Genomic DNA, 15,377 nt, shown 5'->3' on the forward strand with positions numbered 1-15,377 from the left:
CCCAAAAGAAAAAGAGAAAAAAAGTGGCTGTAGAATGTCGCAAAATCGACTTGGGTTAGATAAAAGGTTGTGTCCGTACTGTGTTTATTCAAATACGTATTATCGTTTGAGTGAACACCGGAAGTTTTGCCTAATGCTAAGCGTTATATTCCTACACTCCAATTTACTTGATTGTATTTGTTAAAGAACGTACAAATCTATGTACAATTTGGCGGGATAATGTCAATATTATAAATTTAGAAAATTTATAGATCTTTCGACGAATTTGTATGTCAATATTCGTATAGGGAGTCGATCGGTTTGCGTTCGCTAAACGCTCGCTAACGTACAAGGACAAGCCGGGTTCATGGACAGGCCCGATTCCAATACAAGATGCGGCTGTCCGACGTCGTTTTTGGAGAAGTGGACCGTGAAGACCTTTTCGCATGAGCTGTCGCATTAAAAGGATCAGCTTCGGGCCTATAGGCTTCTATCATTGTCCAGGCCCGTCCAGATTGTGATTCGGGCCGTATGGACCTGAAAGTGGGCCTAAAGCCCACGGTCAGGTCAACCGTCGTCTACAGTTGCACTCGATAGGTAATTTCGCAGCAAAACCTGCACTTCACCGAGGGCGAGGTTGAGGAGGAAGACGAAGACGAGGGTTGAAGTGCGTTTGTAGGAGAATGGCGAGATCGACGGGCGACGACGCTCAAGCTCTTTTCCACTCCCTCCGCTCTGCTTACGCGGCTACTCCAAAGAACCTCAAGGTCGGTCAATCCATCTCTCTCTCTCTCTCTCTGTGAAGAGGAATCGCTGACGTGACTGCGTTTGCTCTTTGCGCTCCAGATCATCGATCTATATGTGGCCTTCGCCGTCTTCACAGCCCTGATTCAGGTACGGCCCGCTTAAGATATGTACATGACACGATCAATTCGACTCAACGTCTGGCGCTAATAGAAGTTGTTTACTCTCCTAGTAGCGAAGGAAAAGGGAGACTTGGTTTGTTGAATTCGGGGTCGGAAGAAGTGCGTCCGATTCTGATTTCTTTTGTGAGGAACCACTTGCTGTAGCTTTCGGTTGTGATGGAGATCGGGGTTCGTTTGCTTGTTGTAGGAAAGTGATGAGAGAGGATGCCTTGATTTCGAGTTTGTCTAGTTTTGCAGTTTCGAAAAGAAATGTTTTTCTCGTGATATGTGTGATTAATGTTTTGAAGCTATGCTTAACTGGGTGATATGGGCACTCTATAATAAGACTTGGTTTCGGTTGATTATCTGTTTTAGTAGTATATATTCTGAGGCAGATAAGCTTTAAGTGTCAAGAGAGAAACAGATGAATGTCTGGTGCAAAGCAAATGCAATTGTTGAAAGGAGAATAGAATTGATTTCACTTGTGTAAATACATTGGGAATTGGGAACCGGTTTTTCTCCTTTTTCCTTTTTGGTTGTGATCTTGAAACTCCATTGGGCATGGAGGCAATGGAGGGAACCTCCATTCTTATCTTTAGCTCAGGACATTGAGTGAGAAGAATCAGGGGTAGCTTTGGTGATGAAAAGGAGGAAATTCTACAGACAAGCATCAACGTAAAAGTGAACTATCATGCATTTCTGTTGCCTGCAGCTAGGGCATTGATATCAAGTGGGCCGTGGGTCTAACTCTTTGCTACCTTGCTTCTTTGTTTTCTATTGATTCTGTCTCACCATTGATTTGGATTAAGTACAAAATTGGTGGAGTGAGTTAAATCTTGAGATATTTTAGTGGGTGCTTGTTGTATTTTGCTTTTGTGAAGAAACCTGTTCAATATCTGTCTCACTACCAAAAATCTGCCTGGCTTGCAAGTTTTAGTGTTCGTTTTTTTATAGATAGAATCACAATCTCTAGAGTTTTGACTTGCACAACTCAAAGTCCTCTCTTTGAAAATTTGCTGATAGCAAGTCTTCTCGTGAACAGGTTGTTTATATGGCTCTGGTTGGCTCTTTTCCTTTCAATTCGTTCCTGTCTGGGTTCCTTTCTTGTATTGGGACAGCTGTCCTGGCTGGTGAGTGGGATAGACTAACTAATATTGATGATGTCAATTGTAAACTTTTTTATTTGCATCTGAATTGCACTGGTTCATTGGCTGCAGTTTGTCTCCGTATCCAAGTGAACAAGGAGAACAAGGAATTCAAGGTAACCTTCCATCTGTACCACTTGTTTTTCATTATTTGTGAAGAGGGAGACCACCACCTCACTGTTGCTAACTTTGGGGGGCAATACTCTACCTAAACACAGCAGTAGCTTAACAATTGGTTCTAACCTGATTAATGTTATGTATCTCATGACATGCAGGATTTACCACCTGAGCGTGCTTTTGCGGATTTTGTTCTCTGCAATTTGGTGCTTCACTTGGTGATTATGAATTTCCTTGGTTAAGTCGGAGCCAGGGGTTTTGCAGGACCTACATATGGAGAGGCTTTTGTGGAGTGATTAACTAGTAGTTGAATAATTAGTTGTTGATTCATTGCGCTTTACGGGACTGTTGGGTACAACAATGCTAGTGATATCTGAATGACAGACTCATTGAACTTGAGGATTTGTGGAGTGACTGAAGAGCCGAAATTTTATGTTCGTGTTTATGAAGTACACACAAAAAGTATGATTTTTCTTCTGCCAAGAACTCCGTAGCTTGCTTTATTCGATTATCTTACTTTTGTATCGTGGTGATGTCAGTCAGGGATGTCAACAGATCGGATTTCACAATTAATCCAAACTTTTCTGTTTAGGTTAGCTGGGTCGGTTTCGGTTTAGCTGGGTCGGTTTCGGTTTAGCTGGTCATGTGGGTGTTCTTGACACCCCTGGTTCTCTGTAACTCCAGTGGCGAAGCAAATTTTGATGGACTTCACTGCTTCCCAGTGCCGTTATGATTGAAGGATCGCGTCTTTCTGGATTATATACAGGCCCAGTGGCACGGGACTTGGGCAGAGTTTGTCATTTTTTATTCAGTACTCTTTGGAATGATTTTGGCTTTTAGAATTATTAACGAAATAGACTGAAATTCACCACAAGTGCGAACTCTCTCCCTTTGGCAACTAATATTGAAGGCAACTAATATTGAAGATTTGGATAAAGAAGGGTAAATCTTCCTTTAGGTTGGGGACGCTTAACAGTGGTGAGGGGAATGCATATTGTATATGTAATGTCAGGTAAGTATCTAATCATACTCCTAAAGAATTTGTCCTTACTTGTTGGTTAAAGATAATGCTAGATATAATAATGTAACTACCTCTAGCTTGTCCTGGAATTGTTGACATTAGGATCATCGCAATGCTCTAATTAATTCCGTTAGTATGGCTGGACATTGGATATGATAAACTTGGCTTTCGCTTTCTTTGTTTTCAAATGTTTCTTTGCTAGCCCTGCCATTGATGCTGTAGTTGAGGATTGATCCTGTCTATCTATCAGGACTCGTTAGTTCCGGCTTTTCATGCCCATGCTTCTCTTAACCTCGCTGGGAGGGTACTTTGCGTTAATTCGCACACGTGATAGATCGTTCGTTCCTCATCCACGAACCTTTGTGGGCACGGGTTTCCTCTAAACCTAAATGGGGCCTTCGGCCAGGACCGAAGTTAGGTAGTATATATGTTGGTACAGTGAGTTCCTAGAAGCTCACCACTTGAGAAACCTGCGACATTATTTCTCTTATTGGATTCTTTCTACATTGTTTCGCTTCAATTGATACCTTCTATTCAATTAAAAGAAATAATCTGTACTCCGCTGGAAGCATGCAATGACAAGGAAGCCAAACGAGAGTCCTTGTTGGTCCCATGTGAAGATGGGTTTGGCGAAGGGGACATGATATGGGTAGTATTGATTGTCACGCCCTCAATTTCCCAAGTAAACAAGACAATCAGTACCACCTGGGAAATCATTCCCCATCCCCATCATGTCTTTGAAGCATGATGGTTTCTTTAAGTCTTAAATCATTAGTAGTCCATGTACGTATACTCATTCTTTAGGGGTACTCGGTTCAATTGACCATTGGTTGATCCACCTGAATAGAAAGTCGCAAGTCTTTTGGGGTACGAGGATGCAGTACATGGAGCGATTTTGTGGCCTAGGTCGAATCTTGTATGTGAACCGATTAGGATGCATAACGGCATGCGTATACGAGAGGGCCATGTGCCTCCGTCGACAGGTAAGTTTCTCTTGCAATTCAATTCTACTAGATTAAATCAATCATGTCTAGGAAAAGATATGTGAACTTGCAATCCAACTCGAGCGGAGGAAAAAACATGGGATGAACGTGTTGTCACGGAGAATAGGTAAGGCGACATCAAATTGCTCAAGGAAAAAGCTTTCAGTATTTACTTCGATATCTACATTAGGATTAATGATAATCTATCGTAGAGCAGGAATCGCACAAAACTTGTATTTGTAACCGAATACTAAAACCCCCCAACAGTTTGGAAACTATAATGGCTTCATCGAACGCGTCAAAATTTCAACCGAACAAGTCTATATCACCAGCACTCAAAGTACTTATTGTAAGAGCCTAAGTGTTCGTATGTGAAAAACAAAGTTGATCACCAAACCTGAAGGCAAATGCAAATGAGTAATTCGAATGTAGACAAATGATCCGAGCCCAACGAATTCATGTTGTGTTCTTAAGACAATTTGTCCCTTCTACCGGTACCCAAAGTTGTTGAACAATTGCCTTCCAGGATAGAATGGGTTACCCTTCCTATGAAGTGGTATTTTTTCAAAGGAAACCTTCGAACGCAACTTCACAGATTAATCGCACAAATGACAACAATGAGAAGGAGCGGAAAGAATGGGAATGCTTGTTTTTTTTTAAACTGAGAGAGAATGCCAAGCATATATAAAACAAACCAATCCCTTCAAAGACCGTTTGTCGATTTAAAAAAAAAAAAAAGAAAAAAAAAAAAAAAAAAAAAAAAGAAAAAAAAACGATTTGTTGATGAAGGATAACAAACCAAACGGCTCTTTTCGAATAGACATGTTCGTCCAAAGAAAAAATCTCCACAAAGAAACATGCATGTTTGGATACAACTTATCGTGTACGTTCGGTTAGGAAAAAATTAAACCGATGGGAACAAATGGATTGAGTTCCAAAAAAAAAAAAATAGGAACGGGCCCGGGCTCGATCCGAGCCAAGCGGCTGCGGCGTGTGCGCGTGTGGGCCGACCCAACTTTGTGTAAGTCCTCTCCCTTCCACAAAAGTGGGGTGCTCCTTGGGGCCTAAACCCATTTGTGAGATTCTCATATTTAAACCCATCTCTCCACTTCTATTTTTCCAATGTGGGACTCTCCTTCCCTCATTCTCATTCACCTCTTATGGGACTTGGAAATAAAGTCCCAACAATCCCCCACTTGAATGAGAAGTTTAGTTATCATGACTCTTCGTGAATGCATGAGATGCAGTGTGTGATTATTCAATTAGAGACTATCGCATTGAGATAAGTAGTCTGATACTTTGAACTTTCCTTAGTAAGACCTATCGGACTTACTCAGTCAATTAGTAAACTTGATGTCCTTGAACCGTCAACTTTTGGTGTAGGCATAGACAATAGGAATCACACAATTATCTCTCAAACAAAGTTGGTTCTTATTGTTGTGTTCGTTTTGGCCATGAACACTGCTTGGTTTCATAAGTGCTTTAGAGAATTCGGTCTTTCCAATTCTTACAGAAGCGGCCCTCACTTTACACTTACATAGGTGATTTCTGAATGTGCGGTATATCACATACCCGATTTAGAATCATTAAAAGTTTACGCTTAACCTCCACATGTCAGTACTATCTCCATACGGGAATGAGTAAGAGTTAACGGTACTCTACATCGCCTTCATAACTTGGTTGTCCTTTGGAACTTAGATCTTGAAATCTCCAATCAACTATGTAGGGTTTCCGCTATGATAACTTATTTTATGGGCCTTAAACCTATTCCCCTTGATGTTTTCACAACCATCTCTCTAGTTAAGCCTTTTGTTAATTGTGATAATTCCACTAGAGAGTAGTTGTTTTACAGTATCGTATCTTCGACGTGTATGTCGAGATTTACCATTATACATGATATTCCTTGTTCTACCTACTATTGGGATAAGTGCACCATGAGTGTCATAACTTGTGTATGACGTTTATTTAAGTATCATAACTTTCAAAACGTTCACTTAAGTGTCATAACTTTCAAAAATCGTTCACTTGAGTGCCACGGCTGAATAAAATCGTTCACTTGAGTGCTACAGCAACTTTTTCGGCCTGTCGTGTCAGTTTTCCGGCGTGCCACATCATTTTTCCAACGAGCCACGTCAGCTTTCCGGCGTGCCATGTTAGCTTTTTCAGCATCCACGTCAGCATGACACTCAAGTGAACGATTTTTGAAAGTTATGGCACTTAAGTAAACGTTTTGAAAGTTATGACATTCAAGTGAACGCCGTACAAAAGTTATGACACTTCTAGTGTACTTTTCCCGCCTATTGTTGCTTGACTATCACAATGAATACACACAATTAGGTCTTCTAAGAAATTTCAAAACCACACTGCTTCTTCACCGGCTTTATCCAAAGCAATAAATTATGCTTCCATAGTAAGCATCGCAATACAAGTTTGTTTGAATGATTTCCAAGATACGACTCCCCTATCAAGTGTAAACACATACCCACTTATGGATTTTATGTCTTTTGTGTTGATTATCCAATTTGCATCACAGTATCCTTCAAGGACCGTTGAATACTCTGGGTAATGCAAATCATAGTTTTGAGTATGCTTCAAATAGCCCAAAATATGTTTCATAGCTCTCCAATGGTTTTCATTTGGACTAACTGTAAATCGACTTAGCTTGCCGACGATGGAACGCCAATGCCAATCTTCTTCTCTGGCCAGAGTTGATCGGGTCAACGCCGACCTGGTGCCGATGTGGCACCACGTGACATCCCACGTCAGCGATGTCGCTAGAGCAATTTCAGATGTGTTAATTGATCGGACGGCCTACAAGTGACCACGTGGAAGCAGTCTAGCCGTCCGATCAATGAATAGATTTTTCGAATATTCTGTTAATTAGAAAAGATTTTTCAAAAATTAAAAAATAAAATACAATACGTGTCTTTTGGTTTGGGAGGGCCTAGCTGGGGCGCGGTGGGTCGGCCTAGTTTGAAGAATTATTTTTGTTAAATAACAAAAAAAAAAGAGAAAAGAATTTTAAAAAAAAATAATTTTAAAAATTCAAAAGGAAAAAGGAAAATTTTGAGAAAAATTCCAAAAAAATCCCATGAATTCTCAAAAATTGAGGAATTGCCATAGTCAAATGGCCAATCCTATTTTTGAGATTTCTTTTTCCGATATTTCTGAAATGACTATTCTACCCTTTAAGGATAAATCGTTCCTTAAAATTTTCTAAGATCTGTGAAATTACTAGAATTAGGAGATGGGTCAGTTAGGTAGCTAATCCTTTTGTTTGGAATTTTCATATCTCGTTCTCCTTCTGAAAATGATGATTTTACCCCTTTAGGGTAAATTGTTTCCAAAAATTCTAAAAAATTTAAAAAAAAATCGAAAAATAGGAAATAGCCACAATTAATTATCCAATCCTATTTTCGACGCTTTGGGCTCTTGATTCTTTCAAAAATAACCATTTTTCCGTTTTCGGCAAATTGTCCCCCGATTTCCTCAAAATTACGATTTTGCCCCCCTCATGGGCGAATTGCCTCTGAATCATTTCGATATTCCTCCTGGTCTTCAATGCCCCTTCCTCTAGTCATTAGGGATTCATTAGATATGTTATGTTGATTGTGTTTGATGATTTGATGCGACTTATCTACACATTATGGATTCCTTGATTTGCGGATTTACTTTGATTGATTGTGATTGCTAGGAGAGTCACTCCTATCTACATGAACTCCTAGACTTAGGACTCGTACCCCTACTCATTTGCATGAAATTTCGAGATTAGAAAATTCAATCAACTTAGGTACCGAAAGGGTGTCAATTAAAATAATTGGCGTAACTAAGTCCCTGATCCCACTTCTCTAGTTCTCGTAGAATCAAATAGAAGCTCCCAACTATTCGATAAGGTTTTCCAATTATACCCTTCAAGAAATAATTGGTGGTGACTTTGAGGCGTCTACACGTATTCACATGTCACTAGACCACACTAAAAGGTTGACCATGTTTTTCCTGCATTGCGATTTGGGCAATGAGTCTTGGGAGGGGCTCGTGTCTAAAATCCACAAACAACTGGACGATGACGACCCATTAGCCCACTCAAGATGGCGCACCCGACGCGTCCGCTTGGAGTCGGTCGTGACCCCAAACTTTCCATAGTTATAGCATCTGCCAATGAACTTTTTCAAGCCTTGGGTGGATCCCTCTCCATATTTTTTCCTCTTCTTGTTGTTTTTCAAACCTTCTTCAACGACGTTGGCCCTTGAGACCTCCACATTTCGCCAACTTTCTTCGTAGAATGCCTATTGTCTTCCTCTATCCTCAATTGAATAATTAAATCTTCAAGAGATAACTCATTTCTCTTGTGTTTGAGATAATTCTTGAAATCTTTTCAAGACTGCGGTAACTTTTCAATGAAAGCAGCCACTTGAATGATTCCCAATCTATATGAATGTCATGCATGATCACTTGAGTTTCCTGAACTTGACTTAAGGCGGTTTTGAAATCAACCATCTTGAAATCCAGAAATTTGCCGACGATGAATTTCTTCAACCCAACATCTTCTGTTTTGTACTTCTTGTTTAGACTATCCCATAATTTCTTAGCCATTTTTGGCGGACTATACACGTTGTAGAGGGAATTGTCAAGACCATTGAGGATGTAGTTGCAACACGGGAAGTCAGGGTGCTTCCGCGCATCTACTGCAGCAACTTTTCCTTGTCTACCTCTCATTCATCCAACTTAGGAGCATCTTATGTGAGGAACCTTGCCAGATTCAAGGTCGTAAGATAGAACAACATTTTCTATTGCCATTTTTTTAAATAAGTCCCATTGAACTTTTCTGGCTTCTCTCCATGAGTTGGTATAGAAGCAATAAGCGTTATCGATGTTGAAGCCATTTCTATTACAAAAACATAACTTATTCAAAGGTAACTATGCGAACATACTATAAAAAATTGTCGTAAGATTGTAAGAGCCTAAGTGTTCGTATGTGAAAAATAAACTTGATCGGCAAACCTGAAAGCAAATGCAAATGAGTAATTGAAATGTAGACGAATGATCCGAGCCCAACAAATTCACGTTATGTCCTTAAGACAATTTGTCCCCTCCACCGGTACCCAATGTTGTTGAATGCAACATCACAAATTAATCACACAAATGACAACTATGAGAAGGAACGAAAAGAATGCGAATGATTGTTTATTTTTTTAAAAAAAAAACCGAGAGAGAATGCCGAGTATATATAAAACGAACCAATCCCTTCAAAGACTGTTTGTAGACTTTTTTTAAAAAAATGAGTGACAATGAAGGGTCACGAAATCGCACAGATTTGTTGATGAAGGATTGCGAACCAAACAGCTTTTTTCGAACATACATGTTCGTCCAAAGGAAAAATCTCTAGAAAGAAACATGCCAGTTCGGACACAACTTATCGTGTTTGTTCGGTTAAGAAAAAATAAAACCGATAGGAATTAATGGACTGAGTTCCAAAAAAAAAAAAAAAGGAACATGCCCGGGCCCGGCCTGAGTCGGCCGCGGGACGCTTGGGGGCGAACCCAGTTTTATGTAGGTGCTCTCCCTTCCACAAATTTAGAGTGCCCCTTACAACCCAAACCCATTTGTGAGATTCCCATATTTAAATCCATCTCTCCACTTTTATTTTTTCAATGTGAGACTCTCCTTCCCTCACTCTCTTTTCCCTCTTATGGGACTTGGAGACCGAGTCCCAACAATTATATGAAATCAGTCGAGCGTCCTCGGCTATTGCAAGTGCCTTTTCATCATCGGATTCGTCGTTCCTCACATTGTTCTCTCCTATAGATGAAACGCCATCGCGACAGAAATCGGTGGGCATGAATTTCCTCCTCTTCTGTCCTTTCTCCTTTTCTTGTTCATTGCCTTCCCCTTTTTATCTTGCTTTTGGTAGGTATCCTAGCAAAGTTTACTCCCCATTCCAAAAGCATCTTCTTCTTCTTTTTCCCTGGCATGGTGGGATTAGAAAGAGGAAAAAACAAAGAATTTTCACCACTCAATGTAATCGAGAAAGGTGCGTGGTGCTCATAGATTCCACTCCAAAGCGCACACACACACAAAAAAAAGGCTGAAGATACTCGATGGCATTCCATTAGATTTCTGTTCACTTTTGCAGGAGCTTTTTGCTTTTCTTGGTGTAATATAATGCCACCCCCACAAGCAAAGGTTTTTCTTCTGCATGTTTACATTATTTGTCTTAAGCTATATCTCATGTTGAATGGATAGCCTCCCCCTGTAGTTTTTCTAGCTTATGGATGAGGATGTGGGCATCAATTGCTTCTGTTTAGATGGAATCTGAGTTCCATGCCAGATTCCCTAGCAATTCTATGCACTTTCTCAAGCTTTTATTGTTATCCTGCTGAGTGGCCCTCAATAATGTATGTGCAGAAGGGGATAATCATATATAAATCCAGATCGCTTGGTGTCCCGCAGACCCGTTCAAATGGGTCACAAACTCATTTCTTAACACATATATAATAGGCTCGGTTGTTATATTAGTTAGTTACATTCGGTAAACAAGTTAAAAATGGATTTAAACATAATATTAGTGTCAAATAAACCATAAATGTGTTTACAACATACTTAGACTCAACCCGCATCTATGATACTCTCTTCATTTTCTCTCTTCCTCACTCGATCTCGCGATCGCTTGATCCGCACTCTCACTTCCGTTTGCGTATGATTTTCCTTATATTTGATTAAATATATAAGTGTTTTAGGAATATGGATCCGGTCCGGCCAGATATAAGTCACTAGGTTTGCATTGCAATAAACGGCTCGTAAACATGTTAAATGTGTCCATTTGGATCGGATCATTTATGACCCAACCCAATGTCCGACCCGACTTATTCATTTGATAGATCTAGTATTGGTGCAATTTTTTATAGATATATCTCCCTCGGCCCGACCCCCCGAGTAAGGGCATCGAAATCTTTCAAACTGCTAAGATAAGTTTCTACATTCGTCGTTGCGCAAAATAAGGGTTTAGCAATTCATGTCTTCACGAGTTAATCATGTTGTGTCGAGCTCAAATCTAACTCAAAATACAAGTACTTCATAACACGGATTGCGCAGCAGCATGCGTCAGAAAATGTTGAAGACAAAATATCTTACATGAAAGTGTAAAAGTTTCTTATTATGTGCTTAAATGTGTCGTAAACGGTTGAAAGATCCAATTGCGAACCCCACATTAATTACTTGGGTATAAAGGAGTCACCCATTTAAGACAAGGACATTATTAAACTCGATTTGGACACGCTTAACTGCTTCTCATGCCAACGGAACATGTCAAATTTTGTAAGTACGATACTAATTCACTATCTGATATTGACTTCCCATAATCAAATGGAGAAAGGTATAAAAAAAAGTCATAAACTCACTGTATTTGTGTCAATTCAGTTCTAAACCTTTCAATTGACCAAGTTACTCCTAAACATTTTGTATTTGTGTCAATTGAATCCATCCGACCAATTTTTAACTGGAAATTACTAATGTCGACAGAGACAATCCTACGGGGAGCGATCAACGCCGACATTTTAAAAAATGAACTTTTAATCAATTTTTCATGCTACTTACTTTTTTTTTTTCCCTTTCATTTGGGTTGACGAGAGCTATCTTGCCCACAGCTTTGTCGGGCGCAAGAGAAGCTGTGAAGGCCCTTGCCCATATATGGTGCGTGCTAAGTAAGGGCTGCGATCCTTGCCGCCAGCCATCTCCGCCGATGGGCGACGAGGGCTTGCTAGCCCTCATCGGCCAAAATGAAAAGGGAAATAATTAAAAATGTTCACATCATTATCGATCGAACCACATAGGACTGCGGATGTTTACATTAGCGATTTTCGATTAAAATCGATCGGATAAACTCAATTGACACAAAAGAAAAATGGTAGAATTAGATTGGTTCAATTGAAAAGTTTACGATTGAATTAGTAATAATGAAATATGCTTATGATGTTTTTGGTACATTTCCAGAATCAAATGATGTCAATGATGAATGAATTCGTTAATCAATTATGCTATAATCGATTCTCAGTGGATGATGGATGAGGAAATCAAAATGATTGTTTGCGTAGATCTGCAGCAAAAAGCTATGAATGTCACAACATCCATGCATACACATCTCTATAGGAGAAAGAGATGGGTCTCATTAAATATTTGAGCTCTCATATCATATGATCCTCCTTCGTAAATAAAGCACCAAATGCAAAAAAAAGGTCAAAAAGTGGGTGGGGTCCACGTCGGACCAATTACTAAAGCAGTTTTTATTAAAAGACCACAAAGCTAACATCGTCCTTTGTCCCTTGGTTTTTTGAAATCTGAACCAATTTTTTGAAACATCTGAATCTAGATCACATCTCATACAGAAAGCCATGGTCATTTTCCAAGAGCTACTCGGAGATTTTCTTTTCTGGGAGTGAGATAAGATCTTCGAGGTCACTGCTAATTGCTCAAAAAGTTTGAATCGTTAAACCAAGGCGTGATTTCGATATTTGTGGTATTCTAACCTAAGTAGAGACCGACACCAGATTGCAGTCGGTCGATGCGAATCCGCCAATTATTAGGGCACGACTTCGCTGCCAAACCCAGAGCTTTGAAACTTTTTTTTTTTTTTTTCTCACTCCAACATCTCGATGCCTCCAACACCGAACCTCACAGCAACACACGCGTTATTTTCTTTGCTAATTCGAAACCCCTAAGCTCCTAACATCATGCATTGCACGCGGTTCAATGCTGCAATTTCTTCCTAGGCTCGCGCATTTCCTTACTAGCCAACATTAAACTTGACCGGTGAGTCGCAACATCGGAACACGAGCCGTCGCATTAGTCTAATCGTACGCGGCACATTTACTAATGTTTTGTTTATCGCTTCGGCACGACGAATCTCCACATATGCCATCCAAGCGGAACATCCCCACTTGGTTAATCTCCCCCCAATACCATATAATAATAATAATATCGCCACCCGAGCAATATTTTATTATGTCATAATATAGAATGATTAAAGGTATAGGTATGTACGTGAATTATTGACATTATGATTAAGTTTTTATTTTTGAATGATTTCTTTTTCTAGCTAAGTGGTGCGTCATATGATAATGTTGTTGAAACGACCTGTGAATACGACAAGCGGAATGGATCCACGATCCATGAAATAAACAATGACCATGCATTAGTGACAAGAGAAAAAGAAGTACGGTCACTGCAATTTGTGTCCCCCAATATTCCAATTTCGAAGTGACATTAATGTATGGTTATTACGAGGGGAAAAATCCATTTACTTTAGGAAAATTCTTGCTCGTGATTACCACGACGGTGATTGCTGCAGTGGCCATTTTTCGTCTATCAGTTTAAGCTTTTCAATTTTGACATTCTAACATAGTGTTAGAGTCAGCATCAGTCCTTTTCACATGTCCCTCCACCCCCATTAGGTCGAATTTTCATTGTTGGATGCCTACATCGAGGACTCGAAAGGGCCAGGCTCGAGTCCCCAAAAATGGGACTTTTTTTTTTTGGTAAAAAAAAATGGGACTTGAGTTGTCGATGCCCGAATTTGCATCCTTAAGGGTCGACTTTGAGACACCGATTCTGGAACACAAGACCTAAACCATGAAATGAGAATCGAGATTCTTTTTTCCCGGTATTAAAACGAGCTAGAAGCGCTATTCGACATCAATCAAAGTCATTTCTTATAAGCAGCATGTTTCAGAGCTCTTTGGCCACCAAAATCTAAAAACAACTTGTATCCCATCTTCAAGCACCGATCAGACACCAAAAATCACATCCCCTTTTCGCGACAAAGAAAGAAACAAGGGTTTATCATTTTTCAAAAAATTCCACAATGTCGCGCATTATATTACCGTTATATTGAAATCGGCTGTGTATTGATGTTCTTGCCCGTTGGAATGTCGATTTCTCACGGTGGTTTGCGAACGGCACGTCGGCACGGTAACGTCCCGGTGAACGTCCTTTTACATGTTCATACAGTGAAAATAGAACTTTGGAGAAGGGGGTGAAAATCTGGAAAAACATGGGAATTGGAAAGCAAAGTTGTCGGTGCCACTGCTGAAAATGTGGTCGTTACAAATTTGGGGTCGCTGTCTCTTTCTCGATCCTACGACTTCCGTACCAACAAGCAAGCAGTAGCCATCAGATTCCACATCACATTTCACATTTGCTCACATGAACATTGAATGACCATTCAACGTTTGACAGTCACATTGGATCCTTTCCGTTCAAATATTTGAGATTGGGATGCATTTTCACATTTTTAACTAATTGAATGATCTCCCCCACCCCGCAATTGAACAGAGAGTCCCAAACTATCGTATATTGATCTTCTCGGCTCGCCACTGCCGCGAACGTCGAAGCTTTCACCGCCGCCGCCCTTCCTTCGGGATGGCCAGCATTGAGGCCACTCGGCGCCGCGCTGCTCGAGCCCCGAATTGCGTTCGCTCCTCTCGCGCGTGACATATGCCCAATCGAGGACGGCCCACATAGGCCGTCGTATCCTATAGATATACAGAAACGGGCCCAATTATGGTAGCCGAATTGGTGAGGGCAGTGGTGGTGATTGAGAGCGGTCGATGAAGATGCGTCGGCAAGGCTCGCCGTGGCGACTGACGTTGGTGGTTGGGGGGTAAATCTCTATGGTTTTTTTTGTCAAATGCATGTGGCTCCTTCTTCTTATTTGGTCCACATGCATTGAGCTAGAGTTTCCTCTAAATATGTAAGAAAAAAAAGTGTACTAGACGTTTCGAACTTGCCGTACACCAGCAACTTTTTTTTTTTCAATAATGAATAATTTAAAAAATATTTTACTAAAAAAGTGAATCACTTAAAATAACGAGTCACAAAAAATATTTTCATTATGAATAACGATTTATGTATAAATACTTCGGTTGACGGTAAAATTAGTTTTCATATATTCATTTTTAATAAGCGATATAAACGATAAATATCGAAAAAAAACAATTTTCAAATTAATTAGTAAATTGCACCGATCCAAGTTGCCAGAGTAACTACTAAAAAATTACTAAATCCGAAAGTTAAATGAGCAATCAAAAAGTTACGGTGCTAAACCGAGCATTACCTAGAGGAGATCACTTGTATAGTAAAACTCGATATCTTCGTCCGAGTCCTAAGATAGAGCTCATCAAGACATTTCACACGAACTCACATTCAATCGAGAACTTAAATTATGATGACGAGC

At 40.0% G+C, this 15,377-nt stretch overlaps 1 protein-coding gene across 1 annotated transcript; it reads left to right on the forward strand.

Moving 5' to 3' along the window:
- Positions 1-576: 576 nt before the first annotated feature.
- Positions 577-2,629, forward strand: LOC115757264 (dolichyl-diphosphooligosaccharide--protein glycosyltransferase subunit DAD1). The gene is made up of 5 exons (XM_030697434.2): positions 577-746; positions 826-873; positions 1,927-2,014; positions 2,102-2,145; positions 2,305-2,629. The coding sequence occupies exons 1-5, from the start codon at positions 663-665 to the stop codon at positions 2,386-2,388; spliced, it is 348 nt and encodes a 115-aa protein (XP_030553294.1). The 5' UTR covers positions 577-662; the 3' UTR covers positions 2,389-2,629.
- The last annotated feature ends 12,748 nt before the right edge of the window (positions 2,630-15,377 follow it).

The sequence above is a fragment of the Rhodamnia argentea genome, chromosome 1 (genome assembly GCF_020921035.1).
Source record: "Rhodamnia argentea isolate NSW1041297 chromosome 1, ASM2092103v1, whole genome shotgun sequence".
NCBI classification, from domain to species: Eukaryota; Viridiplantae; Streptophyta; class Magnoliopsida; order Myrtales; family Myrtaceae; genus Rhodamnia; species Rhodamnia argentea.

What these genes read in the sequence shown, in the direction of transcription:
- LOC115757264 (XM_030697434.2), top strand. Translation starts at nt 663, where the DNA reads ATGGCGAGATCGACGGGCGACGACGCTCAAGCTCTTTTCCACTCCCTC. An exon ending in CTACTCCAAAGAACCTCAAG is followed by an intron (nt 747 to 825) that starts GTCGGTCAATCC and finishes TTTGCGCTCCAG; the next exon opens with ATCATCGATCTATATGTGGC. An exon ending in TGGGACAGCTGTCCTGGCTG is followed by an intron (nt 2,015 to 2,101) that starts GTGAGTGGGATA and finishes CATTGGCTGCAG; the next exon opens with TTTGTCTCCGTATCCAAGTG.